Source organism: Arvicanthis niloticus, chromosome 18, assembly GCF_011762505.2.
Source record: "Arvicanthis niloticus isolate mArvNil1 chromosome 18, mArvNil1.pat.X, whole genome shotgun sequence".
Lineage (NCBI taxonomy): Eukaryota > Metazoa > Chordata > Mammalia > Rodentia > Muridae > Arvicanthis > Arvicanthis niloticus.
In genome coordinates this window covers 7,293,196-7,310,237 of record NC_047675.1, presented here as the reverse complement: position 1 = coordinate 7,310,237, position 17,042 = coordinate 7,293,196, and the positions used below count along the sequence as shown (strand labels likewise).

The 17,042-nt window shown below is 44.5% G+C and overlaps 1 protein-coding gene and 1 long non-coding RNA gene across 3 annotated transcripts in view; one reads left to right on the top strand and one right to left on the bottom strand.

Moving 5' to 3' along the window:
* Positions 1-4,299, top strand: part of Smad1 (SMAD family member 1) — a 60,894-nt gene extending 56,595 nt beyond the window's left edge. For both annotated transcript variants that reach the window (XM_034522527.2, XM_076915447.1), the window contains exon 7: positions 2,929-4,299. In XM_034522527.2, coding sequence (XP_034378418.1) covers positions 2,929-3,072 — 144 coding nt within the window. In that variant the 3' untranslated portion in view covers positions 3,073-4,299. The remainder of the gene's footprint in view (positions 1-2,928) is intronic.
* Positions 4,115-16,338, bottom strand: LOC143434917 (uncharacterized). The gene is made up of 4 exons (XR_013104776.1): positions 16,202-16,338; positions 13,818-13,948; positions 10,432-10,622; positions 4,115-7,318 (listed from the first exon to the last, which is right to left on the bottom strand). It is a non-coding gene; the product is annotated as an uncharacterized LOC143434917 (long non-coding RNA).
* Between the last annotated feature and the right edge of the window lie 704 nt (positions 16,339-17,042).

Sequence of the window (17,042 nt, the reverse complement as noted above, 5' to 3'; positions counted from 1 at the left end):
TAAAAAATAAATCTTATTTAAAGCTCGGTGACCTGTGAATAGCAGGCTCCCCATAACAAGAAGTTGTGCATTAGTGACAGGAGCTCATACGCTTCCTGCAGCCCTCAATGCTTCTGCTGTAAGGGATGCTGGCTGGACCTGTCCTCCTCCTCAGCATCTGATACCGAGAACCTTGCTAACGTTAACAGGCAGTCTCCAACTGTTTTTGAGATGATCGTTTTTGGTGTTAATATAAAACTATACCTGAAAAACCCGAATCAGTCTGGCTCAGAAAGTGTGTGTGGAGCTTTTGCCTCATGACCACATTGAAGGTCAGATGTCAGCATCTAAAGAGACAGACCTGTGTGGTAACTGTAGCTATTGAACTTACAAACCCAGAGACAAGCATGCACACATACACAGGTGGAGTGCGTGTTCCTCAGCTTTGTCTTAAAAGCTCTCACTCAGATACATTCCATAAAATTACTAGAGAAAAGTGTGAACCAGAGACCCCAGTAGCCATAATTCTTTGCAAACAAACAACGATCAGTCAGAAGTTTATGCTCTTCTTATTCACACCAACACCAGTTTTTTTATTAAACTTTTAATATAGTGTCTCACTGAGTAACCCAGGTGAGCCCCACACTCAGTGTAGCCCAAACTGACTTTGAAGTCATTCACAATCCTCCTGCCTCAGCCTCTCACAAGTGCTAGGATTACCCATACCCCCTGGCTTTCATGGTGACATCTACGGAACATTATTGTCCTGATTGGTCATTCTGACACCATGTAGCAAACCACCTTCTTGACCGGATGAATCCTGGAGCCTGTCACTTCAAGACAATGACTAGGTGTCGGGAAGAACTTTGGGGTGTATAACTGTTCTCCCTTCATTTCACTTGAGACTGAAAGATCAAGAGATATGTGTAGAAGAATTTTATCTGCCAGAGTGGGGAAGAAACAGAGTATCAGTCTGTCTGATATCACCTTTACTGTATTTAGGGTAAGAGGAGAATGTAACAACAGCTCTAACAGGACTCAGTGGTGGGATGTGCTGCTTAGCACATGAGAGGCCTTGAGTTTTATTCCCAGTGCCCCAAAAATGGACAGAGGGGAACCAGGCATGGTGGCCTATACTTGAAATTCCAGCATATGGGAGGTTGGGGCTGGAGGATCACCACAAGTTTGCAGCCGGCTGGGACTGGGTCGTGAGTTTCAGGCCAGCTGGGTTACAGAGTAAAACCCTGTCGGGGGGGCGGAGGGGGAGAAATACAGGCTGAGGAGACGGTTCCGTCTGCAGAGTGCTTGCCATGAAATCGTAAGGACCTGCACCCCCAACAGCCACTTCAAGAAGAAAACACTGCCAGAGGTTTGGTGAGACTCTTGGGCAAAGGCGCTTACTTACCACACAGGCCCAGCAACCTTGTGAGTTCCCTGGCCATTGCGTGACACTGTTCGTGTGGAGATGTGAATAAATGTCTACTCACCCCAGATAGGAGGTCAGTGGCAGATCAAAATATGGAGGACACCACTGAAGTCCAACTTGGAGAAGCATTGAGTTTTATTGGGGTTACTTAAAGGAACAGAAGTGAGTTGAAGATAGCCTGTGTCGCCAAAAGTCCCCCCAGCATGGGTGACTGGCTCACAAGTGCTGGGACTAGAGCTCACTGCAGAATATACAGGCGGCTCAGCAGGCTGGAGAGGGCCTTCCCAGAAGCTCAGCTGGTCTGAGCCCCTGCTAGGCAGTTTGGCTTGCCTGTCTTCCCTGCAGCCTAGCTGATCTGAGCAATCCGTACTGTTCATGTCAGCATGGGGAGAAAAGGGCCTAGTGAATCTGGTCCATTTCATAGCTTTTCCTATGTTGTTTGCTTCCCGAGTTCTAAGGAGTTTGCCTGTAGGGTGAAATGTTTCACCTCCCTTAGACCGTTGGCATCAAGGCTTCCTCTTAGATGGAAGCCTTTATCTTCAAAGACAACACAAGTAAAGGCCAGAAGAGAAAAGCTGAGCTCACCGAGTTGTGTGCTGACCTCCACATGCACACTGGTGCGCACACACACACACACACACACACATACGTGCAGCAATTTAAAAAAAAAAAAAGCTGGGTGCACCAGCAATCCCATCATAGGAGACGGAGATGGGACCCTGTCATCTTGCTGACCGTTATTCTAGTCTAATTGGTAAAACCCCCAAGTTCAGCAAGAGGCCTTGTCCCAAAAAATACAGTGGGGTATGATTGAGGAAGAAAGCTAGTGTTGACCTCTGACCTCTCCAGGCATGGACACATATGCGCATGTGCACACGCACGTGCAAACATAGGGGCAAAGGATTACTCACTTAAGAGTGTAGTGCTGTGTCAGAGGTCCTGGGTTCAGTTCTCAGCTAAGATGGCTCACAACAGCCTGTAACTCCAGCTCCAGGGCATCGGAGACCTAGATACCTCAGATACCATATTCGTAGATAAATCCACACTCAAACGGATACATATATACATTTTAAATAAAATCTAAAAAAAAAAAAAAAAAAGCCTGGCTTGATCATGCAGCCTTTAATCCCAGTGCTCAGAAATCAGAGGCAGCTGGATCTCTGAGCTTGAGACCACCAGTCTGTCTGTTGTACACAGGGAGTTCCAGGCCAGAGTCACATAGTAAGAATTTGTCTTTAAAAAATAAGTAAGTGAATAAGGTTTTAACATAATAGGAAATAGATATTTAAAATATTTTTATTCACACAACTGTTGAATTTATGTTAGTGTTAAGAATCGAAGACCAGCAATATTTATTTATTTATTTACTTATTTATTTGCATGCATGCAGTTGTGGTGTGTTTTTCTTGTAGGACATAACCGTGAGTCCAGACAGGCTTCTATGAACTGATCATATGGCCTTGTTACTGAATCACTGAGATGAAGGAGCTAAATGATTCCCAGTGTGCTTTTCTTTTTCCTAGGGTTGGGGAGCTGAGTACCACCGGCAGGATGTTACTAGCACCCCCTGCTGGATTGAGATACATCTGCATGGCCCTCTCCAGTGGCTGGATAAAGTTCTTACCCAGATGGGTTCACCCCACAACCCTATTTCATCGGTGTCTTAAAGGACCTGCGGCTTCTGTCTCTTGCAAACTATTGAGCCTTGCATGTACTTGAAGGATGGATAAGTCAGACAGGATGGAGAGCTGACGAAGAAGCCATGATAATACTTGACCTCTGTGACCAACTGTTGGATTGAGAAATTGACAAGCCTTGGTAACGAGCTGTTGATAGCAAGAACCTGTTCAGTTTACATTGTGACATTCTGTTGTAAAATCGGCTAAAATGCTGACTTTTAGCAGGACTTCTGTGTATAGTTAAAGAGATGGCCAAGCCAGGGACAAATTACCTATTAGGGAAAACAAAAACAAAACCCAACTGATCCTAAGCGATTCTTTTGTGTGGGATGTTGGCAGACGGTCGCCCTGAGAGTCTTTCCGAAGTGGGACTTTCATCAGGCTCAGAGCCCACACTGAATCATCTTCTCATGGGTTTTCTTAATATTTTAAAACTATTTGTTGAGAAATGAATGGGTTTTTTGTTTCTAAAGTAAAGGTTAATCGTTATGACATGCATAGTAATCTTCCTGAAACTGTATGCTGACCGTGTTGCTGTCAGAGGATGTCAGGCATATGCTCCTTACTAAATATGTATATACAGAATATCTGGAGGTTATAAGTAGTCTAAATGGCTAGTGGGTCTACACAGTGTCTGAGGGCGGGGTCAGGGAGGAAAACCACAGCTGCAAACGTAGACTGCGCTGTGACGGTCAGCTTGTTGCCTTAACCGGGCGAGCTGATGTCTGAATTTGCTGTGTTTCGGTTTTTTTTAGAGTTTTATCTGACTTTTCTTCCTTTCTTTTCTTCTGTCTCATCCGCTCCATAATGCAGTTAAGCAGCTGGTTAATTCCTGTAACTGTGAGAGCAAATGAATAATTCCTTCTGTTCGCAAATCAACTGGCTTTGTGTTTCAGTACCCAGTATATGAAAAGCTTGAATTGAATGAGCAGTTTTTATGGAGTTTACAGTACAGACATAGGCTTTGATTTCTAAATAAATTGTTTGCCAAACCTAGTAACTCTGTTCATTATTCACATGTTTAAAGAAGGTCTCTTGGAATCCATTTCAGTTTTTTTTTTCTTTATTTTGTTTTGTTTGTACTATTTGGTTTTCTTTTCTTCTGTTCATTCTTTCTATTCTCCTTTGCTCTTATACAGCGAGTACTTTTATTCCAACACTAGCAGGGTTTTTCTCTACTGGAAATTTTTAAATAAAACCTATCATTATTGCTTACTTTGATTAAAAATGTGTCATTTTTTTTTTTTCATGTTAAACTTTTGGATCAGTGGGATGCAGTGCTCTTTTAAGTATTCTCTGCCAGATACAAAAGCGGACTTACTGAAATGAAGACATGAATCTGAACTGCTGAGAGAGCTGAGCAATTTGGAATCGGAAAAGAAGGGATACATAAAGCTGGAAAAATTAAGGAAAAAACTAAATGTGTAAACTTAAAAACAGTTTCTTGAGGGCGGGAGGGGTGTGGACCATGATGTACCTGTGCAGGACAGGGGTGGCTTGTGCAGCTGGTCTGTCCTCCCATGCTGTGGGTTCCAGAGATTAAACAGAGGTCACCAGGATTGACAGGCAAACACCATTACCCACTAAGCCATCTTAGCAGCCTACAGATGTAGAAACTATTAATGTAAGGAACTGTAGCAGCACAGTTACTGATGGGTACCTTGGTTAGCCAGAAGAGTAGCTTCAGGAACTAAAGGTGCACACATAGGGTAGCCATGGGAGGTTGTAGCCAAGGTAGCTGGAAACAGGCTGCACAGAGAATGTGGTGACCTTGGTACAGTTTTATTGGGATAGGAATGGTCTTCCCTCTCCACCAAGAAAAAAAAAAATTTTTTTTTCAAGACAGTTTCTCTCTCAGCCCTGGCTGTACTGGAACTCGCTCTGAAAACCAGGCTGGTCTCTGAAATTTGCTTGCCTCTGCCTCCAAAGTTTATGTGCCAACCACCGCCTAGCTCCACCAAGAAAATTTAAATTTTTATTAAAAAATAAACAGTTCAAGATCATTATATTTTCTAGCCTGGAAATGCCACTGTTTCCCCTTATATTTTTTCCTGGACTTGGTTCAAAACCCCAAAATTTCAGGATCTACTGTATTTCACCATTTGAAGTCAACTTTAAATGAAAAGAATGTCTTATTCCCCTGAAACTACAAAATGTACCTCCTAAAACAACGGCCAGGCCTAAATTTCTATCTCTGATTGTTGCCCCCAAGATCATCAATAGCAAGCAGAGAAAGACTAGGCCAGACTTATACTGTGACAGTTTTCTGTCCATCTTTGCTGGACCTCTCCGTGCACACTCATTGAGTGGAGATAGCGTCATCACAGATTTGGTTTGGGGATCATTCAGCTAAAGTTAATACCTTAGAAATATAAGTGTCAAAATGCAAGAGCCGCCTTTCTTGAATCTTCTGTAGTCTGTATCTTTCCTATAAGGCACCCCGCGTGCAGCCTGAGAAGACAGAGACGGGGATTCCCCAGAGCAAATTGACTGTGGAGACTAGCCACATCAGTGAGCTCTAGGTTTGATTGAGAGACCCTGCCTCAAAGAATAGGGTGGAAGAATGGTTGAGGACGATTCCTGACGTAAACCTTGGGCTCCACATGCATGTGCACACACACTCAGGGCTCCACATGCATGTGTACACACACACTCAGGGCTCCACATGCATGTGCACACACACTTAGGGCTCCACATGCATGTGCACACACACACTCAGGGCTCCACATGCATGTGCACACACTCATGGCTCCACATGCATGTGCACACACACTCAGGGCTCCACATGCATGTGCACACACACACTCAGGGCTCCACATGCATGTGCACACACACTTAGGGCTCCACATGCATGTGCACACACACATACACTCAGGGCTCCACATGCATGTGCACACACACACTCATGGCTCCACATGCATGTGCACACACACACACACACTCAGGGCTCCACATGCATGTGCACACACACTTAGGGCTCCACATGCATGTGCACACACACACACACACTTAGGGCTCCACATGCATGTGCACACACACATTCATGGCTCCACATGCATGTGCACGCACACACACTTAGGGCTCCACATGCATGTGCACACACACACACTCAGGGCTCCACATGCATGTGTACGCACACACACACACACTCAGGGCTCCACATGCATGTGCACACACACTCATGGCTCCACATGCATGTGCACATACACACACAGGGCTCCACATGCATGTGCACACACACACACACACACACACACACACAGGGCTCCACATGCATGTGTACGCACACACACACATTCAAACATGCATCACCAGACCACAAAAATGGCAAATGGGAATAAGTATAGTTACCATTAAATTATACCATGATGTATAACTGGAAATTGTCTAAAAATAGAGCTCAGGGCAAGAGTTCTCGAAAGCAGGTGGAGAGCTGCCTTTGCCTTCCTTGAGCTCCCTTGCTGGCTGCTGGACAGTTAGTGAGCTGGATATTAGGTGAGTTGAGTATTCCAGTGTTAGTGACTTGAAGGTGTGCTGGATAAAACAGGAAGAGCAGTGGGTCCATCCCTGAGGGGTGCAGGTGTGATGCAGTGGGTCCGTCCCTGAGGAGTGCAGGTGCGATGCAGTGGGTCCGTCCCTGAGGTGTGCAGGTGTGATGCAGTGGGTCCGTCCCTGAGGGGTGCAGGTGTGATGCAGTGGGTCCGTCCCTGAGGGGTGAAGGTGTGATGCAGTGGGTCCGTCCCTGAGGGGTGCAGGTGTGATGCATAAAAACGCCCATTTTGTTAAAAGGCAGTTTCATGGAACCCTAGTAAAACCGTAATGAAAACATTCTCATTGGCCATAGAAGGCTAATGAGTAAGTCTTTTGGAAATATTTTGTTCAAGGAATGAGAAAAATCAAAGGAACTGTTTGTCTAGATAATGAGAAAAGCAATGAAGTTCAATAAGATGGCAAAGGCGCGGACTGTTTGCTGAGAACCAGTGGCTGGTTTGATTACAAGTGGAGAGCTCTGCCCACCCCTCCGTTGTCTGACACAATTTGAACTAGAAAATTTCTTAAGTTTCTTGCGCATGGTCCCTTGTCTGTAAAATGGAGACAGGAAAGCTCACCTCATTGGGTCATCCTGAGAATGAACATGAGCGAGGCCCTAGAACTCCTCAGTAAATGATTCAATCTCATTAAGTCTGGCTGGGAAAGGCTTGGTTTCCATTGTTATTTGAGGAAAGACTCTTGCCTTTAAAAGAATAAACAGAAATCCTGTTAACAAGGCACTTACAGTCTAAGGGAGAATGCTAGTTCATGGATGCCTGGGTCTTTGTGCTCTGGTCCCCATGCCAGGTCCCTCTTTCTCACAAGAACACACTCCTTCGTCCCCAACTCCTGACTTGCTATCTCTTGCTGAAATAAATGATTAAGATGATAGCCAATGTATAAAGAGAATCAGTTTAATTTTGACTCTGAGGTGGGTGTAGTCCATGACTTTGGCCAGGAAGGTCTGTTGCTTTCAGACCTCTGTAAGAGACAGGTGAGCAGCAGCCATTACAGGAGCTACTGCTCACCTTCTGACTGATCAACAAGGGGGGTGTGGGATTGATTGGTGGCTCCCATGTATCCCCTTTGAATGCATGCCTGAAGACCCCTAAGTCTCACCTCTTTAAAAAGATTTCACCATCTCCCGATGGCACATTTCTACAAGCCAAGCCTTTAACACAATAGACCACTGAGTGGCTGTTCTGAAATGCTGTCCCCTGAGCACAGCAGTGCTTAAGCAGAACAGCCACTGCTACCTTCGAGAATCCCTCAGTGTGGTCTGTTAAGTTCTTATAGGGAGCAAAGAGTCCTCAGGCAGCTCCTGGGATTCTTGCCACTCCCTGCCCCTTCCTCCTAGCTGTAGGTAAGTTTGCCCAAGCTTCACGTGGTCCTGGTTGCTGCTTGAGCAGGTGTAGAGTGTGGATGACTAAGCAAGGGAGAGAGACCCCATCGAGGCAGCCATAGGGAGGCCATCTACAATGGGGTGAGGCTTCGGTGATGTGGCTATTTTCCTGGTTACCTGTGCTCATCCAAGCACTCTTACCATGTCCCTGTGAATAAGCACAATGAACTCGCAGGCTCACCAGAGGACGTGTGGGTAGACAAGTTGCTTCTGTCTGGCATTGGTTCTCTATCGGAGATAAGGAGACTTGTGTACCCATGCCTCCCCAGGAAAGGTTTCCCAGTGATATTTAAGATCAGAACAATGCATCATTTTTAAAAATAGAAATAAACCACCCCAGAAGCTAGCTATCTTGGCCAAAGATTCCTAGTATAAACATAAACTTACTACAAAATAAAGAGAGGGAGAGGGAGGGGGAGGGGGCACTTACAGTCTAAGGGGAGGGGAAGGGGAAGGGAGAGGGAGGGAGAGGGAGAGGGGGAGGGAGAGGGGGAGGGAGAGGGGGAGGGAGAGAAAGAGGGAGGAGAGGGAGGAGAGGGGGAGGGAGAGGGGGAGGGAGAGGGGGAGGGAGAGGGAGGAGAGGGAGGAGAGGGAGGAGAGGGAGGAGAGGGAGGAGAGGGAGGAGAGGGAGGAGAGGGAGGAGAGGGAGAGGGAAAGGAATCACATTGACCTTGTTAAAGGGTGATGGATAGAGGTTCTGCAGAGGAAGTGGCATTTAAGTTTGAACCTTGAAAGCTGGGATACATTTGGGTAATTGTTCAGATCAGAGCTACCTGTGAGTGATGCCTACTGTTTGGTTTGACTTCTGAGACGACACTCCAGACTGCGTAGATGATGCCTCTGAGCTGTCGGTGTGCTCTCTAGAGGTTATCCCTGCAAAAGCCTACTGAGGGAATGTGTGCACACAAGGCAGACAAACAGAAAGTACAAGTGGGAGGTCCAGATACATTTGGGAGCATCAGAAAGTGTAGGGCAGTTAGACAGGAACCTCACCATTAATAATCGCGGGTACAGTACACTAAGGAATGGGATTTTTTTTTTCTCCTATGGTTATAGCCCCTTAATTCATGAGATCACTTGAGGATCAAACATACACATAAGAAGCAACTCAAGTGAAGGAAGCAGAAATGAACAGAGAAGAAACATCAGGCTTCCACAAGCAAGGTTTGCTTTACAAAAGTGTCAATACAGGACTGAGAGGAGTGGGCCTCAGAATAGGCTTATGCTTAGGAATTACAATTGATGAGTTTTAGGGCTATTTTGCTTCTGTTCCTATTGCTGTGATAAGACACACTGACAAAATAACTTATGGGAAAAAGCAGTCCCAGGAATCTTTCATAGTGAGGAAGGCAAGGCAGGTCAAGAACAGAGTGCTGTGTGCAGTGGGTGTGCATTTATCCAATCCAGGAATCCTGCCAGGGAATGAAGCCACCCACAGTGGGCATGTTTTCCCACCTCGATGAACACAATCAAAGGTGACGATTTGAATAGGAATGGCCCCCATAGTCTCATTTGTTTGAATGCTTAGGTGATAAGGAACAGCACTATTAGGAGGTGTGGCCTTGCCACAGTAGATATGGATGGCTTTGTGGGAGGAAATGTGTCACTGAGAGCTTTGAAGTCTCAGATGTTCAAGGCATGTTCAGTGTGGCATTCACTTCCTGCTGCCTGCCCTCCAGATATAGAACTCTCAGCTCCACCAGCACCATGTCTGCATGCATGCTGCTTTGCTTCCTGTCATGACAGTAATGGACTGAACCTCTGAAACTGTAAGCCAGCCCCAATTAAATGTTTTCCTTTATAACAGTGCCTTTCTCATGGTGCCTCATCACAGCAATGAAACCCTGAGACATCAACATAATCCCCTATAAGCATGTTCATATGCCTATCTCCCAAGTGATTCTAGATCTTGTGATGTTGACAATTAACACTGGGGACAGGGTGACTGTGGAAGGACAGGGCGGCTGTGGTATATAAAGCTAACAAGTAACAGCTTGAAAGTCTGAGCTGAAAGGAGTAGAAGTATTTTTGAACTCTTAAAAAAATGTTTATTGTTGAGGAGGAGGCAAAGATGGAGAACAGAATAGGGCGGCTGGAAGATGAGGACATAGGAAGATTGTGTTAGGACAAAAGCAGAGAGCTAAGCTGTGAGATCTGTTTCTCTGGAGTCATCCACAGAAAAGGGGTGAAGGCTGCACTGAGGATGGGAAGGGCAGCCACCATGAGAGAGGAAGGAGACAAGCACGAATCCTCAAGAAGGGTCGTGAGCGAGCGTAGTTGAGGTGGCCAATTCGCAAGCTGTTACTCCCGTTCCCAACAGCTGGAGCTGGGGATCGGGGAACAAGAGTGTGGCCAAGTCCCTAGAGCTGAGAGTTGACAAAGCAGTCCTGAGGAAATTCTGTCAAACTGCTCACCGTAGGAATGGTGCCTGTGTGGCTATATAGCTTGTTTTCATCCTGCCGTGACCATGCCTGCCTCATTGCTGTGGTCATAGCCGACAAAAGCAGCTTAAGGAAAGAGGAGTTTCTTGGCTCACAGTTGTAGGTCATCGTCCGCCATGGTGGGGAAGGCATGGCAGAACCTGAGGAGGCTGGTCACTCTGCACCTGCAGTCAGGAAGCAGAGAGAGATGAACTCTGGCGCTCAGCCCACTTTCTCCTTTTTGAAAATTAAGTATTAACAACTCCCCAAATAATGGTTTTGAGACAGTGATTTATGTATCCTAGATGGGCCAGAAACTCACAGTGTAGCTAAGGATGACCTTGAACTTCTCATCCTCCTGTCACCACCTTCCAAATGCTGGGATTACAGATGCATGTCGTCACTCCCTGTTTATATGGCATTGGGGAGAAAACTCTGGCCTCATGGATGCTAGGAAAAATTTCCGAATTGACCCTGGGCTATTCCATCTTGAACAGAAACTCCACTGGAGCCTGTACTCCCAACTTCCACCCTCAGTGTGAGAATCAACCCGCCAAGCCCCAGGACTCAAGCCACCAGTCTCCAGTCATCCACTTATCCTGCTGAATTTTTGGTCTGCAGCCTGGGTGTGTCACCTTCACAATTCCTTAAGCCATTCACTTTCCACTCAGTCTGGCGTCCCAAACTGTCATTCTTATTTTGTAGGCAAGGACTTTGTTTGTGTAATCTTATCTCCTCTGGTCAGGACATGGAAGTCTTCTATTCTACTTCTGGAAGTATATGATCATAAGTAGGTGACCTGGCAGCCACCTTGCCCTGGGTGACTGCCTAAATACACAGCACATTCTACTGACACCAGTCATCATATATTAATAACCCACGTGTATCTAGTAAGATCCATTAACTTGTCCCTACCAATGTTCTTACCTCATCCAGCACTTGGCTCATGTCTAAATACAGTCAGAAACTTAAGTCAGCTTAGGTCCCACTTTCCCCCAGGAAGGAGACAGTGTGAGTGAGTTTAACATTTATAGGCTCTGTGATTCTGCTGTAGCATAAGCATTAAGTATAACATCACTCAGACATTTCTTTAAAGTTAATCCCCATATGACTGGAAAGTGCTTTAAGGTTCAAACCAGCGTGACGCCAATACCAATGAGTTGTGGCACTAATCTATCTTTACAGTGGGGGAGGTTCTATATTTATTCCAGACTCCAGCTTCCATCTCTTAGGATTTCCTAAGCAGAATCAAAGGGAGGAGAGAACGTTCTGGGTACTGAGACCTACATCCAGATCCTGGCTCCCGTGCTTCCTCCTGAGTATTTTCTGGAAAGTTCTCCAGGTCTATTGAGGCTTTATCTTCTATATGAAAGGAGGGATGAATGTTGTGAAGATTAGGAATAATTAAATCCTGTTGGTCATCTCTATTACCTGTTCAATAGCTATTAAATAGTAGTCATACTGTTATGTCTAGTACGCTGGGATGGTACTTGAGCTCCTCCCCCAATCCCCATCTCTGTGTGTTTGAAAATTTACAGTAATCATTTTCAAGTTCAGATATTAAAGTTGTATGTACATGTGCACCATGGAAGTTATACTTAAATAATCTTGTGAATTTTCTTTGTTTAGAAAACAGAACCCATTGAATTCCCTTAGAAAATATATAAGTGACTTTTAAAGTAAGAAGCCCTAGTCCTGTGCTGTAGGTGACCAATAAATATTGATTACTGACCCTCAGCTGCCACTTTTGGTGAGAGCATGAGCCCCCACCTTCTACCGAAGTCTGCCTTAATGCAAACATTAATTACTGTTTTTAGAGCATACTATTATTATGATATCCATACTCTGCATCGAGATATAATTTGAAATATAGAAAGGAGTGCATCCCCAAGCTTTGATAAATGAGTATAATTAGTTCCAAAATTTCTATCCATAAGCCAAAGCTGGTGTCATCAATCATTAAATACTCCCATTAAAATTAATGTGTGAAATGCCAGTGTTGCTCTTAATGGAATAATTAATAGAGGAGTGCTTTGTTCAATAGTCTTAGGTCCCCAAGGCTCTGTCCTGACTGCCCTTTTCTCTTCCATCCAACCTCTCTTCCAACGTTATCTGCACCCTTCAATCAGTCCATGTACTGTCGATCCCTGGAGGGGTCTGCAGCCAGGAAGCCTCTCAAGAACTTCTGTCTACCTTGACGTTTCTCTCCTCACCAATGTCATCTAAACTTCACATAGCACAGCTGGACTCCAGCCCACATCACTGTCTCTCTCACACAGTGTGAACTTCTCTTTCTTAGTCACTATTGGCCACTGCCATTACCCAGTTGCTAAAGCAACCCATCCCACCCGAAAATCACCAGTGAGTCCCCTTGCTTCCACCCTTAGCCCACTCTCAGTGCGTCCATTTCTCTTCAGATCTATGTCTGCCACCATAGTGAAGGTAGCATTCATTACCTTTGTCCCCAACACAGTTTCTTAAATTGTGGCTCATAACCATATAGGTGGTTGCACAACTGAATGTGGGGATTGCAAAGACATTGGCATCAGTAAAGGGTTTGTAAATGTGCAATGACCAAAAATTAATTTCAAGTCAAATGCTTAATGAATTCAAGGCATTTCTGGCAGTGCTTGTCCCTGGGCTCAGGCCACAGGACACTCACACTTGGCACAATCCATGCATCAGGCTGCTTCCAACCTTGTATGGTATTATTAATGTATAGGTTTCTGTTCTTACAAAAACATAATGGTTTAATTACAGAAAAAAAAACAGTTTAAATATTTCCCTACTGGCATTCCAATGTAAGTATTGAACAAATATATCTTTGGGGTGTATAATACAGAATGTTTGATTTTAAAATTGCTGTTTGAAATGCTGGCTAAGTCCCATAGACATAATTGTTTAATACGTTTTGGCTTGAGATTGTGATAGAATGTACAAATTCCAGAATGTCCTGAGTATGTTCCTGCCATTGTGGAGTATGAATTTTATACAAAGTGGTTCTCAGAATTAGTTATTATAAAATCAAAATATTGATCAATTTTGAAACCCTTCGGAGGTGCCCCACAACGAGCAGTATTAGTTATTCTGCCAGATGTGCTTCATTCTGTAAAAATCAGTGAGCACATCTTTCTCATTAGTATGTAAATTTGCTTTTGTCATTAGTAAACAATAAAAATATGTACACTAAAGAATAGTTTTAAAATGAATTTCTTGTATCGGTAAGTATTTGATTTGCAGTCCTTATTTCATACACCTACTTACCTAGGGGCCCATGAAAATTTCTCAGGTACTGTCTTAGTTAGGATTTTACTGCTGTGAACAGACACCATGACCAAGCCAACCCTTATTAGAACAACATTTAATTGGGGCTGACTTACAAGTTCAGAGGTTCAGTCCATTATCATCAAGGCAAGAACATGGCAGCATCCAGGCAGGCATGGTGCAGGAGGAGCTGAGAGTTCTACATCTTCATCTGAAGGCTGCTAGCAGAATACTGGCTTTCAGGCACCTAGGACAAGGGTATTAAAGCCCACCTCCATAGTGACACACCTACTCCAACAAGGCCACACCCACTCCAAGGCCACACATTCTAATAGTGCCACTCCCTGAACTGAGCCTGTACAAACCATCACAGGTACAAAGGATGTAAGTAGGAAGAGTTGAAACCCTGGCCTGAACTTGCACTCAACTCCTCCCTGCACACTTCCTTCAGCCACACTTAAATCTTCAGGTATAGCCCTTTAATCCAGCATTTAGGACGCAGAAGCAGGAAGAGTTCTGAGTTCAAGGCCGGCCTAGCTTATATAGTGAGTTCTTATGACCCTGTCTTCAAACAAACAAACAAACAAACGACAAAATCTTCATTTAATTTCCTGGGGAATGTGAAATTTCTAAACAAGTCTGTGAGGAAGGGCTAACAGTTAAAGAGCTTATAGCTCAAGAATGTGCATAGGAGTTCACATCCTCTGATCCCACGAAAATGCTGGGTACATGTGGTAGCTGACCAGAAATTCCAGTGTAGGGAGGGAGAGACAAGGGGTCCCTAAAACAAGTTGACTAGTGAGTCCAGACATTTTGGTGAGCTTGGTTTTGATAAGGAGACCTTGCTTCAGTTAATACAATGGAAAAGGGATTCAGAGTGAATGTCAATCTCTGGCCACTGAGCATGCACACACACACACCATACACACACTCACCATACACACACCACACACACCATACACATACACACTCACCATACACACACCACACACATGCACACCATACACATGCACACCATACACATACACACACACACACGCACACACCATATACACACACACCATACACACACACACCATACACACATACATACACACACCATACACATACACACTCACCATACACACACCACACACACACCATACACATACACACCATACACACACCCCATAAACACACACCATACACATACACACACACCATATACATACACACACACCATACACATACACACACACCATACACATACAGATACACATACACACATACACACCATACACACACACCATACACGCACACCATACACACACACCATACACACACCCCATAAACACACACCATACACACACCATACACATACACACACACCATACACATACATATACAGATACACATACACACATACATACCATACACACACACGAAAGTAAAGAAAAGGAGAAACAAATTGCTTGTTTTGCTTCTGAGAATGAAAGCTTCCTGTGACTTTCCAGGGCTCTTGGAACAAAATTCCAGGGTCTTTTAAAGTTGCATAGAACCTTTCCTCGGATGTTTGTTCTTGGAAGTGGGTACAGTCTTATGGGAGTATTTCTTAGCAGAATTATGATTGGGGTGGGAGAGGTGGGGTGGGATGATGTGGGCCTGTATTGGAACAATGTGCTCCTAACATTTCACACACAGAGTAAAGAATGCTGAATGTTGTCCCTCCATTCTGTGTTGATCATAATGAAAGCCTAGGCTTGCTTGGTATTTTATAGCAAAGGCACTAACATATGATCAAACAACACACTGAAGAAGTAAACCCAAGAGTCCAAAGGAAAGTTACAGGTGTATATTCAAGCTGCATGAAGCCACTACATCAAACCCATCTGACAAAAGCACACAATCTTTCCTATCAATTATTCTCTTCCTTGGTGGAGAAACTGAGTCTAGGTTAATCAGAGTATCTTCCTGAGCCCCGTAGTACTCAGCCCTTGTCTGAACTGGTTACAGATGCTTTGCCCCAGCACCTTTCCTGTAACTTTAAACTCCTCGTGCTGCTGTTCTCACCAGCCATGTTTTTGTCTTTCCGTGCCCTTTCTCTTCTCTGCTTTGCTTTCTGCTCAGAATTCATAGGTAGAACCAACCAAAGGCTGTAAAGAATAACCACGCCACAGCCCAAGTGCTATGCTGTCTGGGAATTTACTCTGCTAAACAACTTAGTGAACAGCCAGTAGCTCAGTGTTTGCTGAAGCCTCCTGAGTTCCCTTTACTATGTTCGTTTCCATGGGCAACCTGGTTTGTCACATCCCCACCAGATGTGGCTGTTCAGCTCTGCTCGCAGTGTTCTAGGACTTCTTTAAGCCACACTTCTAACTCTTCCATATTCTTCCCACAAGTCAGTTCCCGAGGTCTAAGAAGGACACGGTCGGTTTATCATAGACAGTGCTATTTCTCAATACCAACATTCTCTGTTAGCTTCCTATACTTGCAACCAAGTACCTGACAAGAAGCAACTTACGGTGGGAAGATCACATTGGCTATGCTTTGAAGTACAGTCCATCATGGAGGGGCGGGTGGGTGATGGCGGCAGAAGCAGCTTGGTTACAGTGGCAGGAATTTGGCTGTGGTTATATATCTCAACACAGAGAGGTTGGGCTATACATCTTAAGATCCCTTCCCCAGAGACTCACTTAAGACATGTTTCCCTATTCCCCAAGGGACTCACTTCCTCGAGATAGGTCCCCAACCTCCCATGATTCTACAACTTTCCAAAACAGTGTCACTAACTGGAGACAAGTGATTAAATACAGGAATGGGGGGGGGGGTTGTTTACATTCAAACCATAAATTGTTCATAAATTGTTGGCGGTGTTCTGTGTTTCCTAAATTAAATATAATATTTAAAACAGAGTTGAACCATATGCGTATTGCATTGGATGTCCATTTCACACCAGATAATGTAACTATACTCAGATACGTTCAGGGTTTTCCCCTCACAATGCTCTGGACCCTCATTCTAATTCCACTTACATTGTCAAAATGCAAAATGCGTAATGAAATTACCAAGCTGTGTTTGAGCTTCTAAAATCATATTTTCACAGGCTCTTAGTTCCTAAAATAAACCTGACTTGCTTTATTTATGCACCAGCCAAGCTATTTTAACCCCTGAAGGCTCTCTGTGTGTTATTATCCGTTTGCTCTGTAGGAAATGATATTCTGAAGCTGTTGGAAGATTCTTGTTTCAGTTCTACCTATGTCTGTTTGGAAAGAAAAACATCCTGCGTCTTAGTCTGGTACAGATAAGGAGGAAGCTGTGTGTTTCTGTTGCTGGTGACTGTGACCTCCTTAGTGCTGTGACTT